General features: G+C 44.9%; 3 protein-coding genes across 4 annotated transcripts; all 3 read left to right on the top strand.

The window, feature by feature from the left end:
* Window positions 1–88: 88 nt before the first annotated feature.
* On the top strand, window positions 89–11,449 carry LOC103634442 (pinoresinol reductase 2-like). Its single transcript, XM_035961255.1, has 4 exons — window positions 89–388; window positions 10,545–10,578; window positions 11,103–11,251; window positions 11,372–11,449. Exons 1-4 carry the CDS (start codon window positions 89–91, stop codon window positions 11,447–11,449), a joined length of 561 nt encoding a protein of 186 aa, XP_035817148.1.
* Window positions 10,523–12,967, top strand: LOC103634441 (SH3 domain-containing protein 3; the record flags this gene model as incomplete). Its single annotated transcript, XM_008655963.3, has 7 exons — window positions 10,523–10,614; window positions 11,103–11,251; window positions 12,033–12,134; window positions 12,228–12,425; window positions 12,521–12,583; window positions 12,666–12,755; window positions 12,845–12,967. Coding segments are annotated over exons 3-7 (555 nt in total), but the record flags the coding sequence as incomplete, so codon positions are not given.
* A 933-nt stretch (window positions 12,968–13,900) lies between these two features.
* Window positions 13,901–20,156, top strand: LOC100125658 (uncharacterized). Of its 2 annotated transcripts, XM_023300449.2 has the most exons (15): window positions 13,901–14,015; window positions 14,103–14,294; window positions 14,433–14,461; window positions 14,912–15,013; window positions 15,230–15,357; window positions 15,439–15,561; window positions 15,886–16,039; window positions 17,201–17,304; window positions 17,391–17,469; window positions 17,886–17,981; window positions 18,075–18,212; window positions 18,613–18,828; window positions 18,911–19,102; window positions 19,329–19,472; window positions 19,591–20,128. In XM_023300449.2, the coding sequence occupies exons 2-15, from the start codon at window positions 14,183–14,185 to the stop codon at window positions 19,753–19,755; spliced, it is 1,782 nt and encodes a 593-aa protein (XP_023156217.1). In that variant the 5' UTR covers window positions 13,901–14,015; window positions 14,103–14,182; the 3' UTR covers window positions 19,756–20,128. The 2 variants fall into 2 exon arrangements, with proteins under 2 accessions (XP_023156217.1, NP_001106059.2); NM_001112589.2 differs by lacking the exon at window positions 13,901–14,015 and having other exon boundaries at window positions 14,083–14,294; window positions 19,591–20,156.
* The last annotated feature ends 923 nt before the right edge of the window (window positions 20,157–21,079 follow it).

Raw genomic sequence — 21,079 nt, 5'->3', positions numbered from 1 at the left:
CCTCGGGCTGCCCTGATGATGCGCTCTTATTTGCTGCCGCCCCCTCAATCGTCCCAATCCATCAGTCGTCCTCTCGCGAGCCAGAGCCATGGAGAAGAGCCGGGTGCTGGTGGTGGGCGGCACTGGGTACATCGGGCGGCGGCTCGTGCGGGCGAGCCTGGCGCAAGGGCACCCGACGCTGGTCCTGCTGCGGGCGGAGATCGGCCTAGACATCGACAAGCTCCAGATGTTGCTCTCCTTCAAGGCCCAGGGCGCGCGGCTGGTGGAGGCGTCACTGGAGGACCACGCGGGCCTCCTCGCCGCCGTGGCGCATGCCAACGTGGTGGTCTCGGCCATGTCCGGGGCGCACATCCGCAACCACAACTCACCAAAAGGCGACACGGGCAGGGTCAGAACTTTGGGTGGCGCGTGGGGTTCGACGCAATTAAGAGGGCAGCAAGGCGGATGGGGCAGATCAACGACGCCGAGGTATAGCCGTGTCCCCCCTGATCTGCCACCGATTCGATCCGAGGAAGCGATTCATTGTAGATAGCCGGTTCGATAGATCCCCGCTCGAACTTCCCGTTGGTGTTGACTTCCATTTTTCGTGTTGATTTTGCTGTTTTTTGTCATGCTCGCCTCGGCTCTGGGATTCGGATAGGTGGTCTGGTATGTTGTAAATTTATCCAGCATAACGAGCAAATGCTACCGGCGTACATGTAGTCCTGTACTCCTACTGCGTGTCCTATGATTTCTACAGTACCTCCGTTGTGTTTTGTTTGATTGGATTCTCTGGTTTATGTGATGGAAGTTAACCATGTCCAGTCCAGTTACTCAGTCAGTTCATGGGAGTATATATGATCTCTTGAGGACCCTCGCGTTCATCACCAGGAACTTGCAGATGCCCTCGCAAGGGTGGCCTTCCAGGAGCGAGTCGGTGTAAAAGGTGACGTTCGCCAGGTGGTACAGAAACCCGTCCGTGGTTATCTTCTTCTCCCAGAACTCCTGGGAATTATAGATGCCCTTTTGACCAATCTATTGATGTGAACACCTGGCCAAAAACTGATGTTGCATTTGCATTGTGTTGAACGCCGTATTGAGCGGCCGGACGGTCCGGCCCTGAGGCCGGACGGTCCGCGGTCCGGACAGTCCGCGCCTGTGGGCCGGACGGTCCGCGCATGCGCAGAGCAGTTTAGGGTTCCGAGTTTTGTGCTATGTTTGTTGGCTAGATTTGCGGAATTAACACGGAATCCAGTCGTGTAAAGGGTCCAGCCCCCCTCCTCTATATAAAGAGAGGTCTACGGCCGATTTGTAATCATCAACAATCGAATCAATACAACTTTTATTCGCATTTTATCCTAGGAGTAGTTCTAGTCTAGTTTAGGTTTAGCTTCCCAATCCCCAAATTCTTCGTCTCTTTTCGGCTCTACGTCGATTAGAGGAGTCTAGGTCGGCCGGCCCGAGCCTAGACACCACCTAGGATCTCTCCTCCCCGACGGGGTCCCTCCCGGGAGCGAGATCCAGGCGCTGTCGGCGACTTCCGCCGCCTCTGCGTACGCGCGGACCGTCCGGCCCCAGGGTGCGGACCGTCCGGCCGTCAGGCAGAGAAGCCTCAGCTGCGCACCAGGCCGCGGACCATCCGGCCCCTGGCCGCGGACAGTCTGCCCCTGCGCAGAGAATACTACTGCGCCTCGCACCAGGCCGCGGACCGTCCGGCCCCTGCGCGCGGACCGTTCGTCCCTGTGCAGAGGGCACCGCCACGGTTCTTGTTGAGTGTTTGGCGCTCCAAAAAGCGTCAACATACTTTTGGCGACTCCGCTGGGGACGACATATCTAAGCTTATCAAATCGGCCCTCAATGGCCGGTTCAAGGGATAGCTCTGATATTTCTCCAAGCAACATCATAGAGCCGACTTGGGAAACCTTGCCGGCTGACGAGCAGCTCCAGTTTGAGGAGCACAAGGAGCGGATGATCCAGGAGGCGAAAGCAAAGTTCTTGGCCAACTTCAAAGTGGACAGGAACAATAAGGTCATCCGACATCGGGCGACGGATCCGGCTTCGCTCCAACCCACGCCAGATATCCCCGATGTAAGTAATACCAACGATCTGCAGTCTCTTAGAAATTATGTAGAAGATCAGCGTGAACAAATGCAGAACATCATAGGGGGTATGCAAAGCGATCTTAAGAGACTAGTACGTGCATTTGATAAATCTAGTACCGCAAATTTTCCTTCGCACGAGGTTGAGTTAGGAGATAACGCGTGTAACACATCGGCTACAGGTTGTCACGACCAGTCACAACCCCTTTATGGGATGCCGATGGACACATACCCTAAGCAACCGCAAATCGGCAGCAAACTAGCCGATCTGCACATGCCCGGACCGTCCGCACGTGATCGCGGACCGTCCGGGCCAACAACAGTCGGGCCTATTTTCAATGAGTTACCTAGATATGCGCCCGGGCCACCACACACGGCACAGAACCCAAACTACCCAGTCGGACGGTCCGCATACAACGACGGACGGTCCGCATATAACCACGGACGGTCCGGGTACGTATCCGGACAGTCCGCGCATGAGTCTTTTGAGGAGGATTATTACATGAATCCTCGCCCGTCCCAGCAACACTTCCCATCACACTATGCGATGCACCAGCCCATTAATTCAGGATCCAAAGCCCAGGAAAGCTTTCCGGCCCCACCTAGAAGGCCGGAAAGAAACGATCAAACCTATGACCCATATAGGGCAAATGAAAATGCACCACGTAACTCAAACCAATGGGGGGAAAGACAACACGCTAATGACCAGCCAACCCCACCTATGTTTGACCAGAGAGCCGGTGGTCTCGCACCGGCTGCCATTGATATAGTAAGGGAAGAAATAGCCGGGGCGTTCCGAGATAAGCTCGGAGTAAGCATGGTCCCTGGGGGGCAATCATATCGGAAACCTTATGACAGCCGATTTGATCACCACCCATACCCACAGGGAACCAGGATACCCGAATTCGCAAAATTTTCGGGTGATCAAGGGAAAAACACACGTGAACATATAGGCCAGTTCTTAGCACAATTGGGAGAATTGGCCGACACAGAGGCATTTCGCGTACGTTTATTTTCATTATCGCTAACAGGAACCGCGTTTGCATGGTATGCCACTTTACCTCCTAATTCCATTTCATCATGGGGGGATCTAGAACAAAAATTTCATGATCATTTTTTCTCCGGTGATTATGAATTGGATTTGGTAGATTTAGTGTCATCGCGACAGACAAAAGACGAATCGGTTAATGATTACATCCGGAGGTTCCGCGATACAAGAAACCGATGCTTTCAAATTCATTTAGCAGAAAAACAGCTAGTAGGATTAGCCTTTAATGGTCTACGATATTATTTGAAAGAGAGATTAGAAGGCATCCAATTTTTTACACTAGCACAGTTACACCAAAGGGCTTTGGCTTGCGAAAGCCGGAGCAAAGAAACTGCTAAAACAATTCGTCACAACGTACATGTAGTAGAATGCGATCAAAGTAGCTCAGAAGACGAATCAGCAGAGGTGTATGCTGCTGAAATGGTTTGGCCAAAGCAGGCCAAATCTTCGGCTTGTGCCTCCTTACAGCCGGTTCAAAAGAAACGGCAAGAGGAGGTTAAGTTTACATTTAATGTTGGTAAGTGTGATAGAATATTTGATGAATTACTTAAAAATGGCAACATTAAAATAAATCATACTGTTTCATCCGCCGACGAGCTAAAACGTCGTGCATATTGCAAGTGGCATAACTCATTTTCTCATGCCACTAATGATTGTAATGTATTCCGTCGACAGATTCAATCGGCCATTAACGAAGGACGATTGAAATTTCAGGAAATGCAGGTGGATACAGAGCCCTTTCCGATGAACATGATTGACTTCGAGGGCAAGAAAGTCCTAGTTCGGCCAAACACAGCCGATAAAGGCAAAGAGACAATCATCGGCAATGCTAAAGAGGCCGATGAGGATCGTAAAGTTTCTTGCAGGAAAGTGGTGGCTGAGAAGACTCTCGATGGAGGGGAGACCCTAAAGGTGACCATCACAGCCTCCAGTACCGGGGGGCAAGCGCAGACAGGGAGACAGATGCAGGAGCCCGTGCTGCGTATCCCGGACGGTCCGGCACGTAGGCGCAGACGGTCCGGGACCCCACCGGACGGTCCGGAGAGCTCTGGCGGACGGTCCGGCCGTACTCAGGACTCACAACGTCCACGTACTTTCAAACCACGACGACCAGAGATAGGTACGTGGAAAACAAATACATTTAAAGCAGCTGGTCGGTTGGTTAAAGCCGGCCCAACTTTTGATCAATTATTGTCTAAATACGTAAAAAAGAAGGCCGGCCCCAGTGACCGGCCAACAAAGCGACCCCGCTCGCCCATTCATGAGCAGCGCCAGGTTAGGCCGATTGGACCACCCCACCAATCGGAAGAAATGAAAGGTCATACTATACAAGTGAGACCTAACATACCTGCATGGACACCTCCACCTCCATATCCACCTATGCCATATCCGTACACATATTTACCTCCGCCATATGTCCCAAATCAAATGTGGGGCATGCCACCATATCCATTTGGGATGCCACAGTATCCCGCCTGGGGGGCACCCCAGACATCTGTTTTCAACAGGTTGACGCCACCAGCACAAGACCGATTGAGCACTGCTCAATCCGGTCACCAGGCACAAACCCAACAGGATTGCCGGACTACTCGGCCTTCAAGGCCGACCAATCCGGCAGGGGGGCATATGCCTGCAGCAACTCAAAAAACAACAAAAGGGGACATCATCAAAATAGGCACCGCAGATGTTGTCATACAGGGAGACAATAAAGGGCCGATGATTTTCGGCGAATCGGCCAACGCAACCGAAAAGGATACGGCTACCATCAAAACAGCCGATCCAAAATACTCCATGCCGCGATGGTGCCCAGCGGGATTGACACGATCCCAAAAGAGAAAATTGCAGCGCCTAAGAGCAAAGGAGAGCCAGGAGAAAGAGGCGGAAAAGACATTTAATGACACACATCCATTATACCCGCCACCGCAAAAGAAATGGAGACCGAAGGCTGTTGAGAAAAAATAAACGACCACAGAAATAGAAAGTCAATCTGCACCAAGCGCAGACCGTCCGGCCCCTACGCGCGGACCGTCCGCCGTTCACCAGGAAGTCTCTGGACAACCTGCACCAGGCGCGGACCGTCCGGCCACCCCACGCGGACCGTCCGCCGTTCACCAGGAAGCCTCCAACGACACGACAACATCAATGGAGGAGAACGACCTGCTGGGAGAAGACCTGGTCGACTACGAGGCTTCTCCAGAACGCCCAGGTATGGATGTAAATATTATTACATTTTCTGCCGATTGTACTATTATCGGCGACGATGAACCTGTTGTTGCCCAGTTTGATTTTGGTCCTAAAGAGGCTGCCTTTACTAAACCAAAAGAATCGGTAAACCATTTAAAGCCGCTCTTCGTGCGCGGCCACATTGATGGGATACCGATTGCTAGGATGTTGGTAGATGGAGGGGCGGCTGTAAATCTAATGCCTTATTCATTGTACAGAAAGTTAGGTAAACAAGATGACGAACTTGTCAAGACCAACATGACCCTTAGCGGTGTTGGAACTGATAGTTCGATCAAAGCCAGGGGAGTCACGTCCGTTGAATTGACCATCGGAACTAAGACCCTTGCTGCTGCATTCTTCGTCGCTGATGTAGAAGGAAATTACAGTTTAATCCTAGGCAGAGATTGGATTCACGCCAATCAATGTATACCTTCTACATTACATCAAATGCTGATACAATGGGTAGGCGATGACATAGAACAAGTACGTGCTGATGTATCGGCCTGCATCGCTGTGGCCGATGCCCCTGTACTCTGGACTTATGAGACTGCTACATGTCTCACAGGAGTAGACTTTTCTGATTATCAGTTCATAAGTATAGATAAGAAAGGTTTCATTCCTGTAATGCTAGAGCCGATGGAGAATCGGCTAAATCCTAAATAAAGTTAAATGATGAATACACACAAAGTTCATGAGTCTTTGGTCACGGACAGTTCGGCCGCTAAGGCCGGATGGTCTGGTCTTTCACAAAAGAGTTCGGACCTTAAGACCGAACATCTACCACAGCGGAAAGACAATATTACGGATGATCCGGTCCCTGAGACCGGAAAGTCCGCCATCGCACAAAGATCATCTGATTCCTCTGTGGGGGACATGATAGAGGAATTCAGAGATCTTGATAAACTAGGATAGGGGTTTACATCGGCCGATCCTTTGGAGGAGATTGACATAGGAGATGGTAAAACTCCAAGGCCGACTTTTGTAAACAAGACCCTGGAGACCGATTCTAGAAATGAGATAATCGGTCTATTGAAGGAATATTCAGATTGCTTTGCTTGGAATTATACTGAGATGCCTGGATTAAGCCGAGAGATCGTAGAGCATCGGCTGCCTATTAAATCTGGTTTCAGACCTTTCAAGCAAAGAGCCAGAACATTTCGTCCGGATCTTCTCCCACGCATCAAGGACGAAATCCACCGGCTGCTAGAAGCTGATTTTATCAGACCTTGCAGATACGCAGAGTGGGTCTCCAATATTGTGCCGGTGGAGAAGAAGGAGACAGGTAAACTTAGAGTATGCATTGATTTTCGCAATTTAAATAGAGCAACTCCTAAAGACGAATATCCCATGCCCATAGCCGACACATTAATCAATAATGCATCAGGAAATAGAATTATTAGCTTCCTTGATGGTAATGCCGAATATAATCAGATTTTCATGGCCGAAGAAGATGCGTCTAAAACGGCCTTTATATGTCCAGGCTTCATTGGTTTATTTGAGTGGGTTGTCATGACATTTGGTCTTAAAAATGCTGGTGCTACTTATCAGAGAGCTATGAATTTGATCTTCCATGAATTGTTAGGAAACACTGTGGAAGTTTACATTGATGATATTGTAGTCAAATCGGCTGAGTTTAGTTCTCATATAGCTGGTTTGCGCAAAGCCTTTGATAAAATGCGTCAGTATGGTTTGAAAATGAACCCACGTAAATGTGCTTTTGGAGTGTCGGCTGGTAAGTTTTTAGGATTTGTCATACATGAACATGGTATAGAGATAGACCCTGACCGAATCAAGTCTATTCGGAATGTAGGACCTCCGACCTGTAAGGTCGAGGTACAGAGGTTTCTCGGCAAGGTGAATTATTTGCGAAGGTTTATTTCTAACCTAGCCGGGAAGATTGACGCGTTCACCCCTATTCTTCGGCTTAAGAATGATGCCGAATTCGCTTGGGGGGCAGAGCAGCAGGAAGCATTTGATCTCATCAAAAAATACTTATCTTCGGCTCCCGTATTAAAAGCACCACAAGCAGGAGTACCATTCCGATTATACATTGCAGCTGAGGATAAGGTCATTGGGGCTGTTCTGACACAAGAAACTAAGGGAAAGGAGCATGTGGTGACATATCTAAGCCGAAGGTTGATGGATGCTGAAACAAGGTACACTTTTATTGAAAAGTTATGCTTATGCTTGTTTTTTGCATGCACCAAATGTAGATGTTATTTACTGTCTAGTCATTGTACTGTTTCCGGTCAAGCCGATGTGATCAAATACATGTTGCATAACCCAATTATGAGTGGTAGAATTGGTAAATGGGCTTATGCACTCGTAGAATATGACTTGGCCTATGAACCATTGAAATCTATGAAAGGCCAAGTCATAGCGGATTTCATTGTAGAACATCGGGTTAATGATATTCATGAACTAGACATGTCATACCTCACTATTACTCCTTGGACTTTATATTTTGATGGATCGGTTTGCAATGAAGGGCAAGGAATTGGCATTGTGCTTGTTTCACCAAGTAATGTCTCCTTTGACTTCTCTAGCCGATTGAAAACTTATTGCACTAATAATCAAGCTGAATATGAGGCCCTCCTATTCGGCTTAGAACTTTTAAATGGTATGGGAGTAAAACATGTGAAGGTATTTGGTGATTCTCAGCTGATTGTCCAACAAGTGTTAGAAGAATATCAATGTTTTGATGGTACTCTAAATAGTTACCTTGAGAAATGTTGGAGCATAATTCATTCTTTTGACGAATTCAGTATTCGGCATATCTCTAGAGTTGAGAATCATAGAGCTAACGATTTGGCACAAGATGCGTCAGGTTATCGGATAAAGAGAGGAAAGTTTCACAAAACTGAAAATCTGATAACCGGTGCAAAGCCAAATTCCCAGGTCGCGGACCGTCCGCGTGATGACGCCAGACCGTCCGGGGTTACCAGAAATGTTCTTTTGATCAATTCGGCCGACAATGAGGCCGATGCAAGTGATTGGAGGACACCTATAATTAATTATCTACGAAATCCCAATATAAGGACAGATAAGAACATTCGGCGAACAGCTTTCAAGTATGTTTTGATGAGTGATGAACTTTACCGCCGAACAGTCAATGATATCCTGCTTAAGTGCTTGGGCCCAGATGATGCTATATTAGCCATGGCCGAAGTACATGAAGGAATTTGTGGTACTCATCAATCAGCTCCAAAGATGAAGTGGTTGTTGCGAAGGTCTGGTTTTTATTGGCCTAGTATGATAGCTGATTGTTTCAAGTACTACAAGGGTTGCCAAGTGTGTCAAAAATTCGGCGACCTACAATTAGTCCCTGCAGCCGAATTACATCCTATCATCAAACCTTGGCCGTTCAGAGTATGGGGATTAGACTTTATTGGAGAAATTCATCCTTCATCATCAAAGGGGCATCGGTTTGTGTTAGTTGCCACTGACTACTTCACCAAATGGACTGAAGCCGTTGCTCTAAAGAACATGACACACAAGGAGGTAATTGAGTTTATAACTGAGCATATTATTCATAGATTCGGCATTCCCCAAACCTTAACTACAGATCAAGGTACTTCTTTTATGTCAAAGGAGGTACGTGAATTTGCTGAATTATACAGAATTAAGCTGCTTAATTCATCTCCATATTATGCTCAGGCCAATGGACAGGCCGAGTCTAGTAATAGGACATTGATTAATTTGATAAAAAAGAAGATATCTGATAATCCTAAACATTGACATAAGATTTTATCTGAAGCTTTATGGGCTCATAGGATATCTAAACATAGGGCTACTCAAGTGTCTCCTTTTGAGCTTGTCTATGGGCAGGAAGCAATGTTACCTGTGGAGATAAGTTTGAATGCTGTCAGGTTCGCCAGACAAAATGATTTAAATGCTACTGATTATTATAATTCAATGATGGATAATATTGATGAGGTGACCGACAAGAGGATGATAGCTTTGGGAGCAATAGAGAAAGACAAGATCATGGTAGCCAGGGCCTACAACAAGAAGGTCAAAGCAAAATCATTTCAAGTAGGGGACCTGGTGTGGAAGACCATTCTGCCTCTAAGGAGTAAAGACAGGAAGTTCGGGAAATGGTCACCAAGCTGGGAAGGCCCTTATAAAGTAAAACAGGTGATGTCTGGCAACGCCTATTTGCTGCAAACATTACAAGGCAAGGACTTGCCTAAGGCTTTGAATGGGCGTTTCCTCAAACAGTATCATCCTAGTATGTGGCAGGATGCCTAAGAAAACCGATGTAATCACATCGAGTTAGTTGCTTTTGGTTTGCTTAGCTCCACCAAAAGGCAGGGGGGCATATGTTGAACGCCGTATTGAGCGGCCGGACGGTCCGGCCCTGAGGCCGGTTGGTCCGCGGTCCGGACAGTCCGCGCCTGTGGGCCGGACGGTCCGCGCATGCGCAGAGCAGTTTAGGGTTCCGAGTTTTGTGCTATGTTTGTTGGCTAGATTTGCGGAATTAACACGGAATCCAGTCGTGTAAAGGGTCCAGCCCCCCTCCTCTATATGAAGAGAGGTCTACGGCCGATTTGTAATCATCAACAATCGAATCAATACAACTTTTATTCGCATTTTATCCTAGGAGTAGTTCTAGTCTAGTTTAGGTTTAGCTTCCCAATCCCCAAATTCTTCGTCTCTTTTCGGCTCTACGTCGATTAGAGGAGTCTAGGTCGGCCGGCCCGAGCCTAGACACCACCTAGGATCTCTCCTCCCCGACGGGGTCCCTCCCGGGAGCGAGATCCAGGCGCTGTCGGCGACTTCCGCCGCCTCTGCGTACGCGCGGACCGTCCGGCCCCAGGGTGCGGACCGTCCGGCCGTCAGGCAGAGAAGCCTCAGCTGCGCACCAGGCCGCGGACCGTCCGGCCCCTGGCCGCGGACAGTCCGCCCCTGCGCAGAGAATACTACCGCGCCTCGCACCAGGCCGCGGACCGTCCGGCCCCTGCGCGCGGACCGTCCGCCCCTGTGCAGAGGGCACCGCCACGGTTCTTGTTGAGTGTTTGGCGCTCCAAAAAGCGTCAACACATTGTTCAATATACATCAAACATAGTCTTTGTATATTAAGTGCATTTCTAAGTGTTTTTTCCAAGGAAGTGAATATTTTATGATTGCGGTATACCCTTTACTGAGTTCATGATGGCAGTTGTTACATTTATGTGATGTATCCACTCTAACAGGATTTCCAGAAGGACATAGTTAGAGCAGCTGAAGGTTTGGTGTCTATTGGAAACAAACATATTGAAGTGGGTATATGCTTATGTGGCTCTTGTCAGTTATCCTTGGTTAATTTTGTCAGGTTGAGATTTCCTCAGAGCAAAAGAAAGTTACATTGTTAGTTTTTTATGTTTTTTTTACATTTTCTCACATAGTAGAGCCATTAGTTAGGGTTAGAAATAGGATATCTACCCTCCAAAACTTAGTGTACTATGATACTTTGAGCTAGAATAGTCATTTGTGACTGCAGGGTCTGCAGCTATCTAGGATGGTAAATTCATATCATACACCCTCCATCTTGAGAAGGAACCACTACTACTTTCAATAGTTATCACCACTATATTTTGTAGAGGCTATTTTAGCTTAGTTAAAAACTCATGAATTTCAAATAGGATGTAATCATTTTATTTGTCTTTTCTTTTTGCAGTGTGTGCTGCTACACCTGTATGCAAGTCTCCAAATTTAATATCTATGAAATAGTTTGTTAAACAACTGCATCTATTTTTTTCTTTTGGCCATAGGAACAAAATTTTCTGAGGACTGCTATAGATATGGAAGCGAAAATAATGCAAGCGACGAAGCCCTTAGAAAAGCAGCATCACTATACGGAGGTGCTTTGATAAATATTGAGAAAGAGTATGAAGATTTCAACAGAATTTTATCTTCTCAGGTAAGTGCTGACTGATCTATGAGTTACTTTCCCACATAAGGCATGTTTAGTTGGAGATTACTTGTGCAATTCTTGTGTAAGGGTTTTTTGAAAGCTCTTGATTGGTTGTCTGGTTCGCAGGCAGGAAATATAGGTGTTATGGGGATTGGGGAATGCATATTTAAGGGTACAGTTACCACTCATGGAGCGAGTTGCTGATTGGGATGGATTTGAATAACTTTTTGAGGCAGATTAATATTATCTCGGGCATTTAAAGCGAATTATTTTTTTGCATAGCTTTACTACTTGAAATTTCTAGATCTGAATTTGTATTGAAAGTTCCCATTGACAACTGAGGCGTGGTGACACTCTAAAATATCCAAGGTGTTGGGAGCCTTTTTGTTTGAGTAAAATTTTCACAAGTCTGTCTTAGTCTCATGAAAACCAAAATGTTGATACTCTCTTTAGCGGTAACTTTCTGATACTAATAATCCAAGTTACCAAGCATATCATTCTGTTTCTGCTTTACCTTTTGCTTCGCGGTTCATATAATACCAGTAGCTTGTGTATGGAATATTGGAACTGATCACCATATGCATAATTTTCTGTTTGTGTGTTTAGAATAGCTTTTTTTAGAGCAAGTTTGAGTCCGGGCTTTCTGAAATAAGTGCAAGTTTAAGTCCAAGCCTTCTGAAATATATTATATATGCTGTTCTGATAGAAATAAGAACACACTTATGTGTGAGGTATTTGGATCCCATTTAGATACGTTTTGAGTTTCTTTCATTTGTTGAGATTTCAGACTATAGACCCATTGAGAGCAATGGCTATAGGTGGTCCCCTGGAAGATGCTCGTGGTCTTGCACAACGCTATAGCAGGATGAGACATGAAGCTGAGATCCTCGTATGTACTAGCGGCTTAATCCTTTGCTGCAAGTGAGCAAATTCCAATTACTGCTACTTCCATTTGCCCTGACCCTTCTTGTTTGTTCAATAGTCTACTGAAATTGCTAGAAGAAAGGCACGGGTAAGAGAAGCTCCAATTGCTGAGCACACTACAAAGCTTCAGCAATCAGAAGCTAGAATGATAGAGCACAAAGCAAGCATGGCCGTGTTAGGAAAGGAAGCAGCAGCTGCGCTTGCAGCTGTCGAGTCTCAACAACAACGGGTGACCCTTCAGCGGCTGGTTGGCGCGGTGAGATTGCCTACTTATAATATATTGCTATTCTTTTTGCATCGTTTGTTACGTTCGTTTATTTCTTATCCTTGGCAATTTTCATCTCGTTGAAGGCGGAAGCAGAAAAGTTATTCCATCTGAGATTAGCTGCTATACTTGATGACGTTGAGGCAGAGGTAGAGCTTTCACTTTTCACTTTGTTATGATAACTCGTGAAAATTCTTTTGCGTTCATTTTTTTACGATTTCTTCTCTGTAGATGTCCTCTGAAAAGCAAAGGAGAGAATCTGCACCACCTATCATATCTTCACATAAGCGTGCTGAGAAAGCCCAGTACTTCCTTGCTGAGGTGAAGCTGAGTAACTGGCAGTAAAACGAAACAAGTATATGGCATGTTTCTATTTATATGTACAGTACTAATGTTTTTTTGTGCTGCAGGTAATGCATAATTTCAATGGAACCACGGAGAAGGAACTGAGCTTAATTGTTGGCGATTATGTTGTTGTTCGTCAGGTCAGTGTGCTCTTAACACTATCAGCTGTGGAAGTAATGCAGCCAAGTGCACGGGGCTCCCTGGGTGCCGGAGCTCCTAATAACACAACACCAATGGTGAGCTGTTTTACGAGCGGTTAACAGGAAACAGGACAGAATGGAAGGCATCAGCTGTATAGGAAGACCCACAATGATTCTGAGATCCTTGAGGTTGGGAGAGCTGTTCAGCAAGCATGAGACTAGAGTAGCAAGAACTGCATGGTTGTGGTCCAGAGTAAGGCTGAGTGATTTCAAGCCATGCAGGTACTTTGCGTTGAGCTGCATGCTATGTTGATCCGTAGCAGAGTAGCGGAACCGAGAAATTGCTCTCAGATCACTCGGTGAAGATCTGGAGATGACTTCAAGCAGTGAAATCACGTTGTTTCTGTTGATAATTCAGACGAAATGTGGCTCAAACATCTAATTAACCATTTTCCTCAATGAAACTGCCCCCTAATCCTCCTACCCAAATAGGAGTATGGTTTCAGACGATTCATGTAATGGGTTTATATACGTGATATGTTTGTTGGCCATAAAAAATGAAACGTGCATATATATAAAAGTATTGGGAATATAAATACCCTGGTCGGCACACAACTCTTAAAGGAAAAGTCAATCGAGCTAGATCTGTTGTATTGGGGTATTTTTAAGGAGCTATTTAAGTTGAGTTTTTTTTTATGCTTTTAGACTGACTTTTGGAAGAAGCTCAATATAAAAGTATTGAGAATATAAATATTAGGAGCTGTTGAAGATACTCTAAAAAGACCATGTCAGGTGACACAGTCCTATGGTGTGAATAAATATAAATAGTATCGTTTCTATTGTGCAATATTTATCGTCTTTCATCGAATCCAAAAATATGCTTCGATTAACCTATTTTGGTATAACACACATGAATGGAAAGCTATAACTATGATGATAATATATTTTCGTGGCAATAGAAGGGTATATAATCGTTTAACTAAATAAAAAACAGTAAAGACTAGTTTTTAATTATGACTCGTCGCTCCTCCCCGCCCCGCTCCACACTCCCGGCCGGAATCTGAACCGAATGAAGTCTAGTGCAGTGGTGGTGGTGGTAGTGTAGAGAGCCCTGCCCTTCCGATCCGGTCCGGTCCGGCTGGATTCCTCACTTTAGTTTTTTTTTCGCTTCTTCTCTGATCAGATGCAATCTCGCCGTTGCCGTCCGTAGCAACCGCACGCTTCCTCGCTCGCCGCGAACCCTAGAGAGCAGGTGTCGGTGTCATGGCCTTCTGGTGGCCGCTGCTGGTGCTCGCCGCCGCATACGCGCTCTGTCGCCTGCTCCTCTTCCTCATCCCGCCCACCGTCCCATCCATCGACGTCGACGCCTCCGACGGTACTGCCCCCCTTTCCCGTTTCCGTCTCATTACTACTGCTGCTGCTGCTGTTGTTATTCTTTCGGATTCTATAAGGTTGGCCAGGGGCCAGGGCTTTGTGAGGGTTTATTGATTCAGTGTGTTCCGATTTGGCGCAGTGTTGGCCAAGGAGGACAGCTTCATCTACGTAAGTCCCCTCCCCCCTCCCCTCTCTGCGCCTGCCCACTTGTTGCGCAAAGCAATGTTCCTTTCCATTGTGATTCTGTTTGTGCTAGTACCGCTGCATCCGGTTACTCTGCTTCGAACAAAAAGTAACCCATATACATTGGTGTAGTTTAATAAACTTCCATGATGATATAATGCCGTTTAGACTCTAGCCTCAAAAGTGGTTCAGCAATCAGCACTATGAGAGGATGGTACCCGCCCGCGGTAACTGTTAAGTCTTATCTGCGCTCATATCTCATATAGGTTTCAGAAAGGGCTAGGCATGGCTTTCTCTGCAAGTGTAGCGGTGATTTGCTTCCAGCTGATGCCGAATCACTGACATTTGCTCGAAATGTCCTTTTCTGTCCATGTTTGTAGCTGCCCTCGGAACTGCAATTTGTTTTCAGCTCATTGCGCTTCTCAATTGCTGCAGATACCGAGAAGGGGTAAATCAACTCAGACTGACAAGGTCCAATGCTATGAACCAGCGACCATGAAATACTTGGGGTACTTCCCAGTGGTGACTCCTGATGAGGTATGCTGCTGCCTTGTTTTTTTTTCTTTTAATTTAAGGTCTCTCTCGTCATGCATCGTCATTTCTGCCATTATCTAGAGGTTTAGTGCACCCCTTGTTGATTTAACCAGTGAATAGTTGAGGAACCGATGTAGTGTTCTCGCAACATGTTGAACTTCATTAATGTGTTCTTCATGTGGGTTTCATCATGGTCAATTCAATTCTCTGGGTAATCAGGTCAAGGAACATGTTGCACAATCCAGGAAAGCTCAAAGGATATGGGCAAAAAGCAGCTTCAAGCAAAGGCGCCAGTTTCTTCGAATCCTTCTCAAGTATATACTTGAACATCAGGATCTCATATGCGAGTAAGGTCCCAACTTTTATAAAACTTCTTCACACGTCCTGACATCTGGAAGGGTGAGCTCAATTCTGTTTATGCTGTGCAGGGTATCATCTCGGGACACTGGAAAGACTATGGTTGATGCTTCATTAGGAGAGATAATGACCACCTGTGAGAAGATTACCTGGCTTTTGGATGAGGGCGAGAAGTGGCTGAAACCTGAATACAGGTTAGAATCCTAAAAGTTATCCCTATATGATGGAAAAGTAACTTAGGACGTTGTATCCTTGCTGGTAGAGGTGCTGTTATGGGTTTCACCAGAAGTTAAACACCTTAAGGCAAAATGAAGTCTGGTACTTAATGTAATGGCCTACATAATAAAATTTTAGAATAGTTAGTACTCTGCAACTTCTGCTCACTCTTGCTTGGGATAATCTCTGCGTTTATTTCTTGATGATGCCTGCAGTATTGTTGTCACAGGATGTTTTTACTAAAGTTAACTAGTGGTTCCTTTTCTTATTATGACGCTTGATTTCTTTTTTGTGTTGCTCAGATCTACTGGGAGATCAATGCTGCATAAGAGAGCAAAAGTTGAGTTTTACCCTCTTGGAGTGATTGGTGCGATTGTATCTTGGAATTATCCCTTCCATAATGTTTTTAATCCAGTGCTAGCAGCAGTATTCTCCGGTAATGCAGCAGTTATAAAGGTAACATAACATCATTATCTAGCACCAAAACGAGCCTTTTTATTCTTTTGCACATTGTTTATTTGCTAATAAATCTATTACCTTGCCTTGTTGACTGGTGGTTGGCCCTAGCTCTGGAGCATATTGCCCTTTTGTGAAAGGGCCCTAGCAGCCTAGCTGAGGTAGTTAGGTGGTCTGAATAGTTAGTAGCACTTGTTAGGTCCTGCGTTCGACTTCTCGTGGGAGTGAATTTCAGGTTGGGGTTAAAAAAACTCTCACAACAAAGTACAACAGTAATTAGGTGCTCGGATCGATGGGCTCGAGGAACGGGAACGAGGAACGGGAACGTAATACGTGGTATGACTTAAAAACGATTTTAACAGTACGATACGAGATGGTTCCCGCGTTCCCGAAACGGAACGAACGTTCTCGGAACGAGGAATGTAGGTAAGTTCCACGTTCCTGGTTTCTAAGAGCATAGGCCTAAGGCCCAGTCCCGGTCGTTCTCACATGGGCTACATGCTGTTGTATATGGATGGGCCAGGGGTTTGAGGATTTTCTCGACCTACGTGCGAATGTCTTCTTAATGTAATGTCCCAGGGCTGTCTTGCTCCTGCAGGTCATTTTTTTTTAAATTTGTTCTTTAACCAACCATTTTCATGTACATATCGTGGAGACGTGGACCCATAGATCAATTTTTTTGTTATTCAGCAATCTTTATATCTCATGTATTATGTGCCACCATTGAAGCTGAGAGCTATAATTTATGTTCTGTATCCTATCTTCAATTATACTTTTGTTGGGTTAACCTAGTATGATCTTCAAGAGACTAGTAAATTTCATATTGAGCATATGTTGGCTCATAGAAAACACCCTTGTCAAATAAATGCAGAACAATTTTCTACTGAGATTTTATTGGATTGATTTTTTATTTATACCGAATGCTAGTAGAATTCTCTCCCTTCCTCCTGCATTGTCCGAGAAAGAATGTAGCATGGCAATACTGCATACAATTGTGTCATTAACTTATTTTCTTGTTTTTCTAAGTTAAATGTATTTATATGTTATATATGCCTTTGTGCTGCTCATAGACATTTTTGTGGCCTCTAAAATATCTAATTTTTCTGATGTGCATTATACATCATTCATGATTATTCTGAATGGTAAAATTACCTTTTATAGGTCTCAGAACATGCGACTTGGTCGGGCTGCTTTTATTTTCGTATTATACAAGCAGCTCTTTCAGCTGTTGGTGCACCTGAGAATCTGGTGCACATAATAACTGGGTATGAGTGCAGCTTTCTAAATTCTTATTAGTTTACAGGCTAGCTGCACATTTCTTACCCGGACTCTGTTTTTTGTTGGTTTTTAGTTTTGCGGAAACAGGCCAAGCTCTTGTATCATCAGTAGACAAAATAATATTTGTGGGATCACCAGGTGTTGGAAAAATGGTATACTTCTCATCTGAAGTAGTGTTTTCTTAAGCTCATGCAATTAATATTCTTCACTTTTTAGTATATGCTTTGGTGGATTCTCTCTAACCTGTGAACATGTTTTTTTTTTGACTGTTCATAGTTATTCTCCTTGATTCAGTACTTCAATGCCCAGATAGACCATGACCAATTGCCAGAAAGTGGCAGGCCTAAGGACTAAACATGTATATATGTATTAGATAATATATCTGCAGCACAACATGCATCTATTTTCTAAAGGAATTATGTTGCCCGAACCTGTCTTCTAGCATATACTTGTCTGCCATTATAGGTACAAGTATTAAAATGGAACCAGATATGTCTGTTAACTTCTTACTGTCCTCTATGGCTCATTTCCTCTGTTCTAAACTCTTCAGTTTTATATGTTATTACAGATCATGAAAAGGGCGTCGGAGACTCTAATACCTGTAACTCTGGAGCTTGGTGGCAAAGATTCATTTATTGTGTGTGAAGATGTAGATTTACCCAGTGTAAGGGAGTCTATGTTGCCTATGCATGAACATTATATTTTCTTAATCCTAACAGTGTACTGAACCTAATTTGTCGTCTTTTCCTGTTTGAAGGTTGTTCAAGTTGCTACTAGAGCTGCTCTGCAATCTAGTGGGCAGAATTGCGCTGGTGCTGAAAGATTTTATGTTCACGATGACATCTATTCTGCCTTTGTTTCACAGATAGTGAAGACAGTCAAATCTATAAGTGTTGTAAGTACACAGCCATATTTTGCAGCCAACTACCTTGCCCCAATTTATCACCTTACTACTGGTTTACAGGACCACAACCTTGTGTTGTCATTTCTGTATTATTATCTGTTATTGCTATGTCTTATAAACAAGTGTAAATCTGTGAATTAACTAATGAGACTGGGTGCATTTTCACATTTCTAACCTCTTTATTATTTCATATTGTGTTGTTTTTCAAGTTTTACATGAAATTTGTTAGTTAATGTTTATCTAAATTTAATAAGCGGCCCTAAACAGTTTCAGTAGATAACCCATGTGTGTATCAGCAACATCTTTAGATGATGATGAAATTATTTTTTAATTGTTTTGTTAACGATTGTACTTTTGCACTAGTATTGATGGTTTGCCTGGTTATTTTTAGGGCCCCCCATTATCAGGCAGATATGACATGGGTGCAATCTGTATGATTGAGCACTCTGAGAAACTTCAGAATCTTGTTAATGATGCTCTAGACAAAGGTGCCGAAATTGCCGTCAGGGGGAGTTTTGGCAATCTTGGTGAAGATGCAGTTGATCAATTTTTCCCACCAACTGTCCTGGTGAATGTTGATCACACAATGAAAATTATGCAAGAAGAGGTAAGCTGGAGCCAATCTTTGATTCCCTTTAGTGCAAGTGATACTAGTGTTAATCTTAGCATTATCGGTTGCTGATCAACAGACATTTGGACCTATTATACCAATCATGAAATTCAGTTCTGATGAAGAGGCTATCAAACTTGCAAACGACTCAAAATATGGTCTTGGCTGTGCTGTTTTTTCTGGCAACCAGAAGCGTGCCATCAGAATAGCGTCCCAGTTACACTGTGGGGTAGCAGCAATCAATGATTTTGCTTCAAGTTACATGTGCCAGGTAAGTTTGTAATTCATGCTCTGCCTGCCCTATGTAACAGTGAAACACAGGATCGAAGCATGGCGATGATGATAGCAGCTATAATCTTTTTGCAATTTTCCTCCAGTAGGCCCACTTATCCTGTAGCGTCTAGTGTTCTGTGTTACAACATCACATCATGCTTAAATTTTATTTTTACATGTTGTGGCAATGCAAGTATGCTTACTTGTGCTTTTTCTGGCTGAAGTCTTTGCCATTCGGTGGTGTTAAAGACAGCGGATTCGGGAGATTTGCTGGCGTAGAAGGCTTGCGAGCTTGCTGCCTTGTGAAGTCTGTTGTAGAAGATAGATTGTGGCCATATATTAGAACAGTGATCCCGAAGCCTATCCAGGTCTACTTCTTCCCCAGCCCCCATGATACAAGTACTCTTGATTTGCATGGTTTACTTGGTTCTTGTGGCTCTGCTATGGTATTCGACTGCTTATCAAATTTTCCTATTGTTTTTGCAGTATCCCGTCTCAGAGCATGGATTTGAGTTCCAGCAGTTGCTTGTGGAGACTCTGTATGGCTATAGCGTGTGGGACAGGTTGCGGTCCCTTGTGAATCTTATAAAGATGGTTACCGAGCAGAATTTTGCCCCGACTTCAAATGCGACCACGAAGAAAAGGCGATGAGACGAATGCCCGGGGGGTTCATTGAATCTGTTTATGGTAAGTCTGATCTCTGGACGCTGTAAACCTCCCCAAGCTGCTGTGATCGGCCTTGTTTGCTCTCTGAAACAATCTCGAGCCTGGGAGCTTGTGTATTCAAGCGCTTTAGCTTTCATTTCAGAACCTTCTTTTCTCTCTCTCTCCCTTGCTTATTAACACCCAAATGCGTGGGCAATGGAAATGAAATTCCACTGTGGATGTGCTAGGAACTGTCAATGTGCTGCCGCTGCTGTGATTTGTGAACATCATCGGTATTGAGGGTGAAGGTGTGGTGTACCATGCATGTGCTGGGATTAAATGCCCTCGCGCATGTAGCAAACAGTACGCTTTCGCGCAATTAATTGGCCTGCAGCCTCCTCTTTCGCGCATCCCTTGCTTGAGACAAGACCGCCAGTTTCTTTCGTTGTCCCACTGGTAGTAGTCTAGTCTCCTTCCGTTGGATCTGAAAGGATAGCTAGCTGTATCCATCTCCTGGTTGGAACTTGCAAGTGATGCATGATCGTTTGTTTGTTCCATAGTAACCCGGGACAGTCGGTACGCGTAGAAAAGTTGGATCTGCCTGCTGCCTTCCCAACAAAAAGATGTGTGCTTGTGCACACATCTCACTTCGGCGCTACGTTACTGAAAGCAACGGCGTAGAATTCGTCTCGGGGCCAGGCTGCCACTATAAAAAAAAACCTGGTACGCTGCCTGATTCATTGCCCAAGCAGGCTACTCCAATAAATGCGACCGAGTACTGTTTCATGTTCCACCGTGCACCTCCATACCTGCACACGTACAGTGTGACGGTGCCGATCGACCATGTTTACACCCTCCCCACCGACGCACCCACCGGAAAATATCCTATGCAATCACTTATCCTGGTGCAAGCATGCAATCAAGCGATCTGGTGCATCCGATCTAAATATAATGGTAACTGTTATTTTACATTTAACCCCTTCCACCTGAAACCTAGTGTCTATTTTATATTTAACCACTTCCATATGAAACCGTTGGATCTAGACTGGATGCTCTGGATAGTTTGATTGCACGCTTGCACCAAAATAAGTGATTGCACAGGATATGTCCTCCGCACCCACCCAGGTAAATCAACCGCGTGAGTCAAACTATAGATAAATCAACCAATTTCTAGTAACCGCGCAATAAGTCAAACTATGTTAAAATTTATATAACCCGTGTAAATCAAACTATAGATAAACCAATCAATTTCCAGAACCTGAGTAAGTCAAATTTGACTAACTTTATAGTAAAAGATAACATCTGTCGGTGTCGGTACCTCAAGATTGTG

Source organism: Zea mays, chromosome 7 (assembly GCF_902167145.1).
Source record: "Zea mays cultivar B73 chromosome 7, Zm-B73-REFERENCE-NAM-5.0, whole genome shotgun sequence".
NCBI lineage: Eukaryota > Viridiplantae > Streptophyta > Magnoliopsida > Poales > Poaceae > Zea > Zea mays.
Note: the sequence above shows the minus strand (reverse complement) of the source record. Positions and strands in the feature narration are given on the sequence as shown.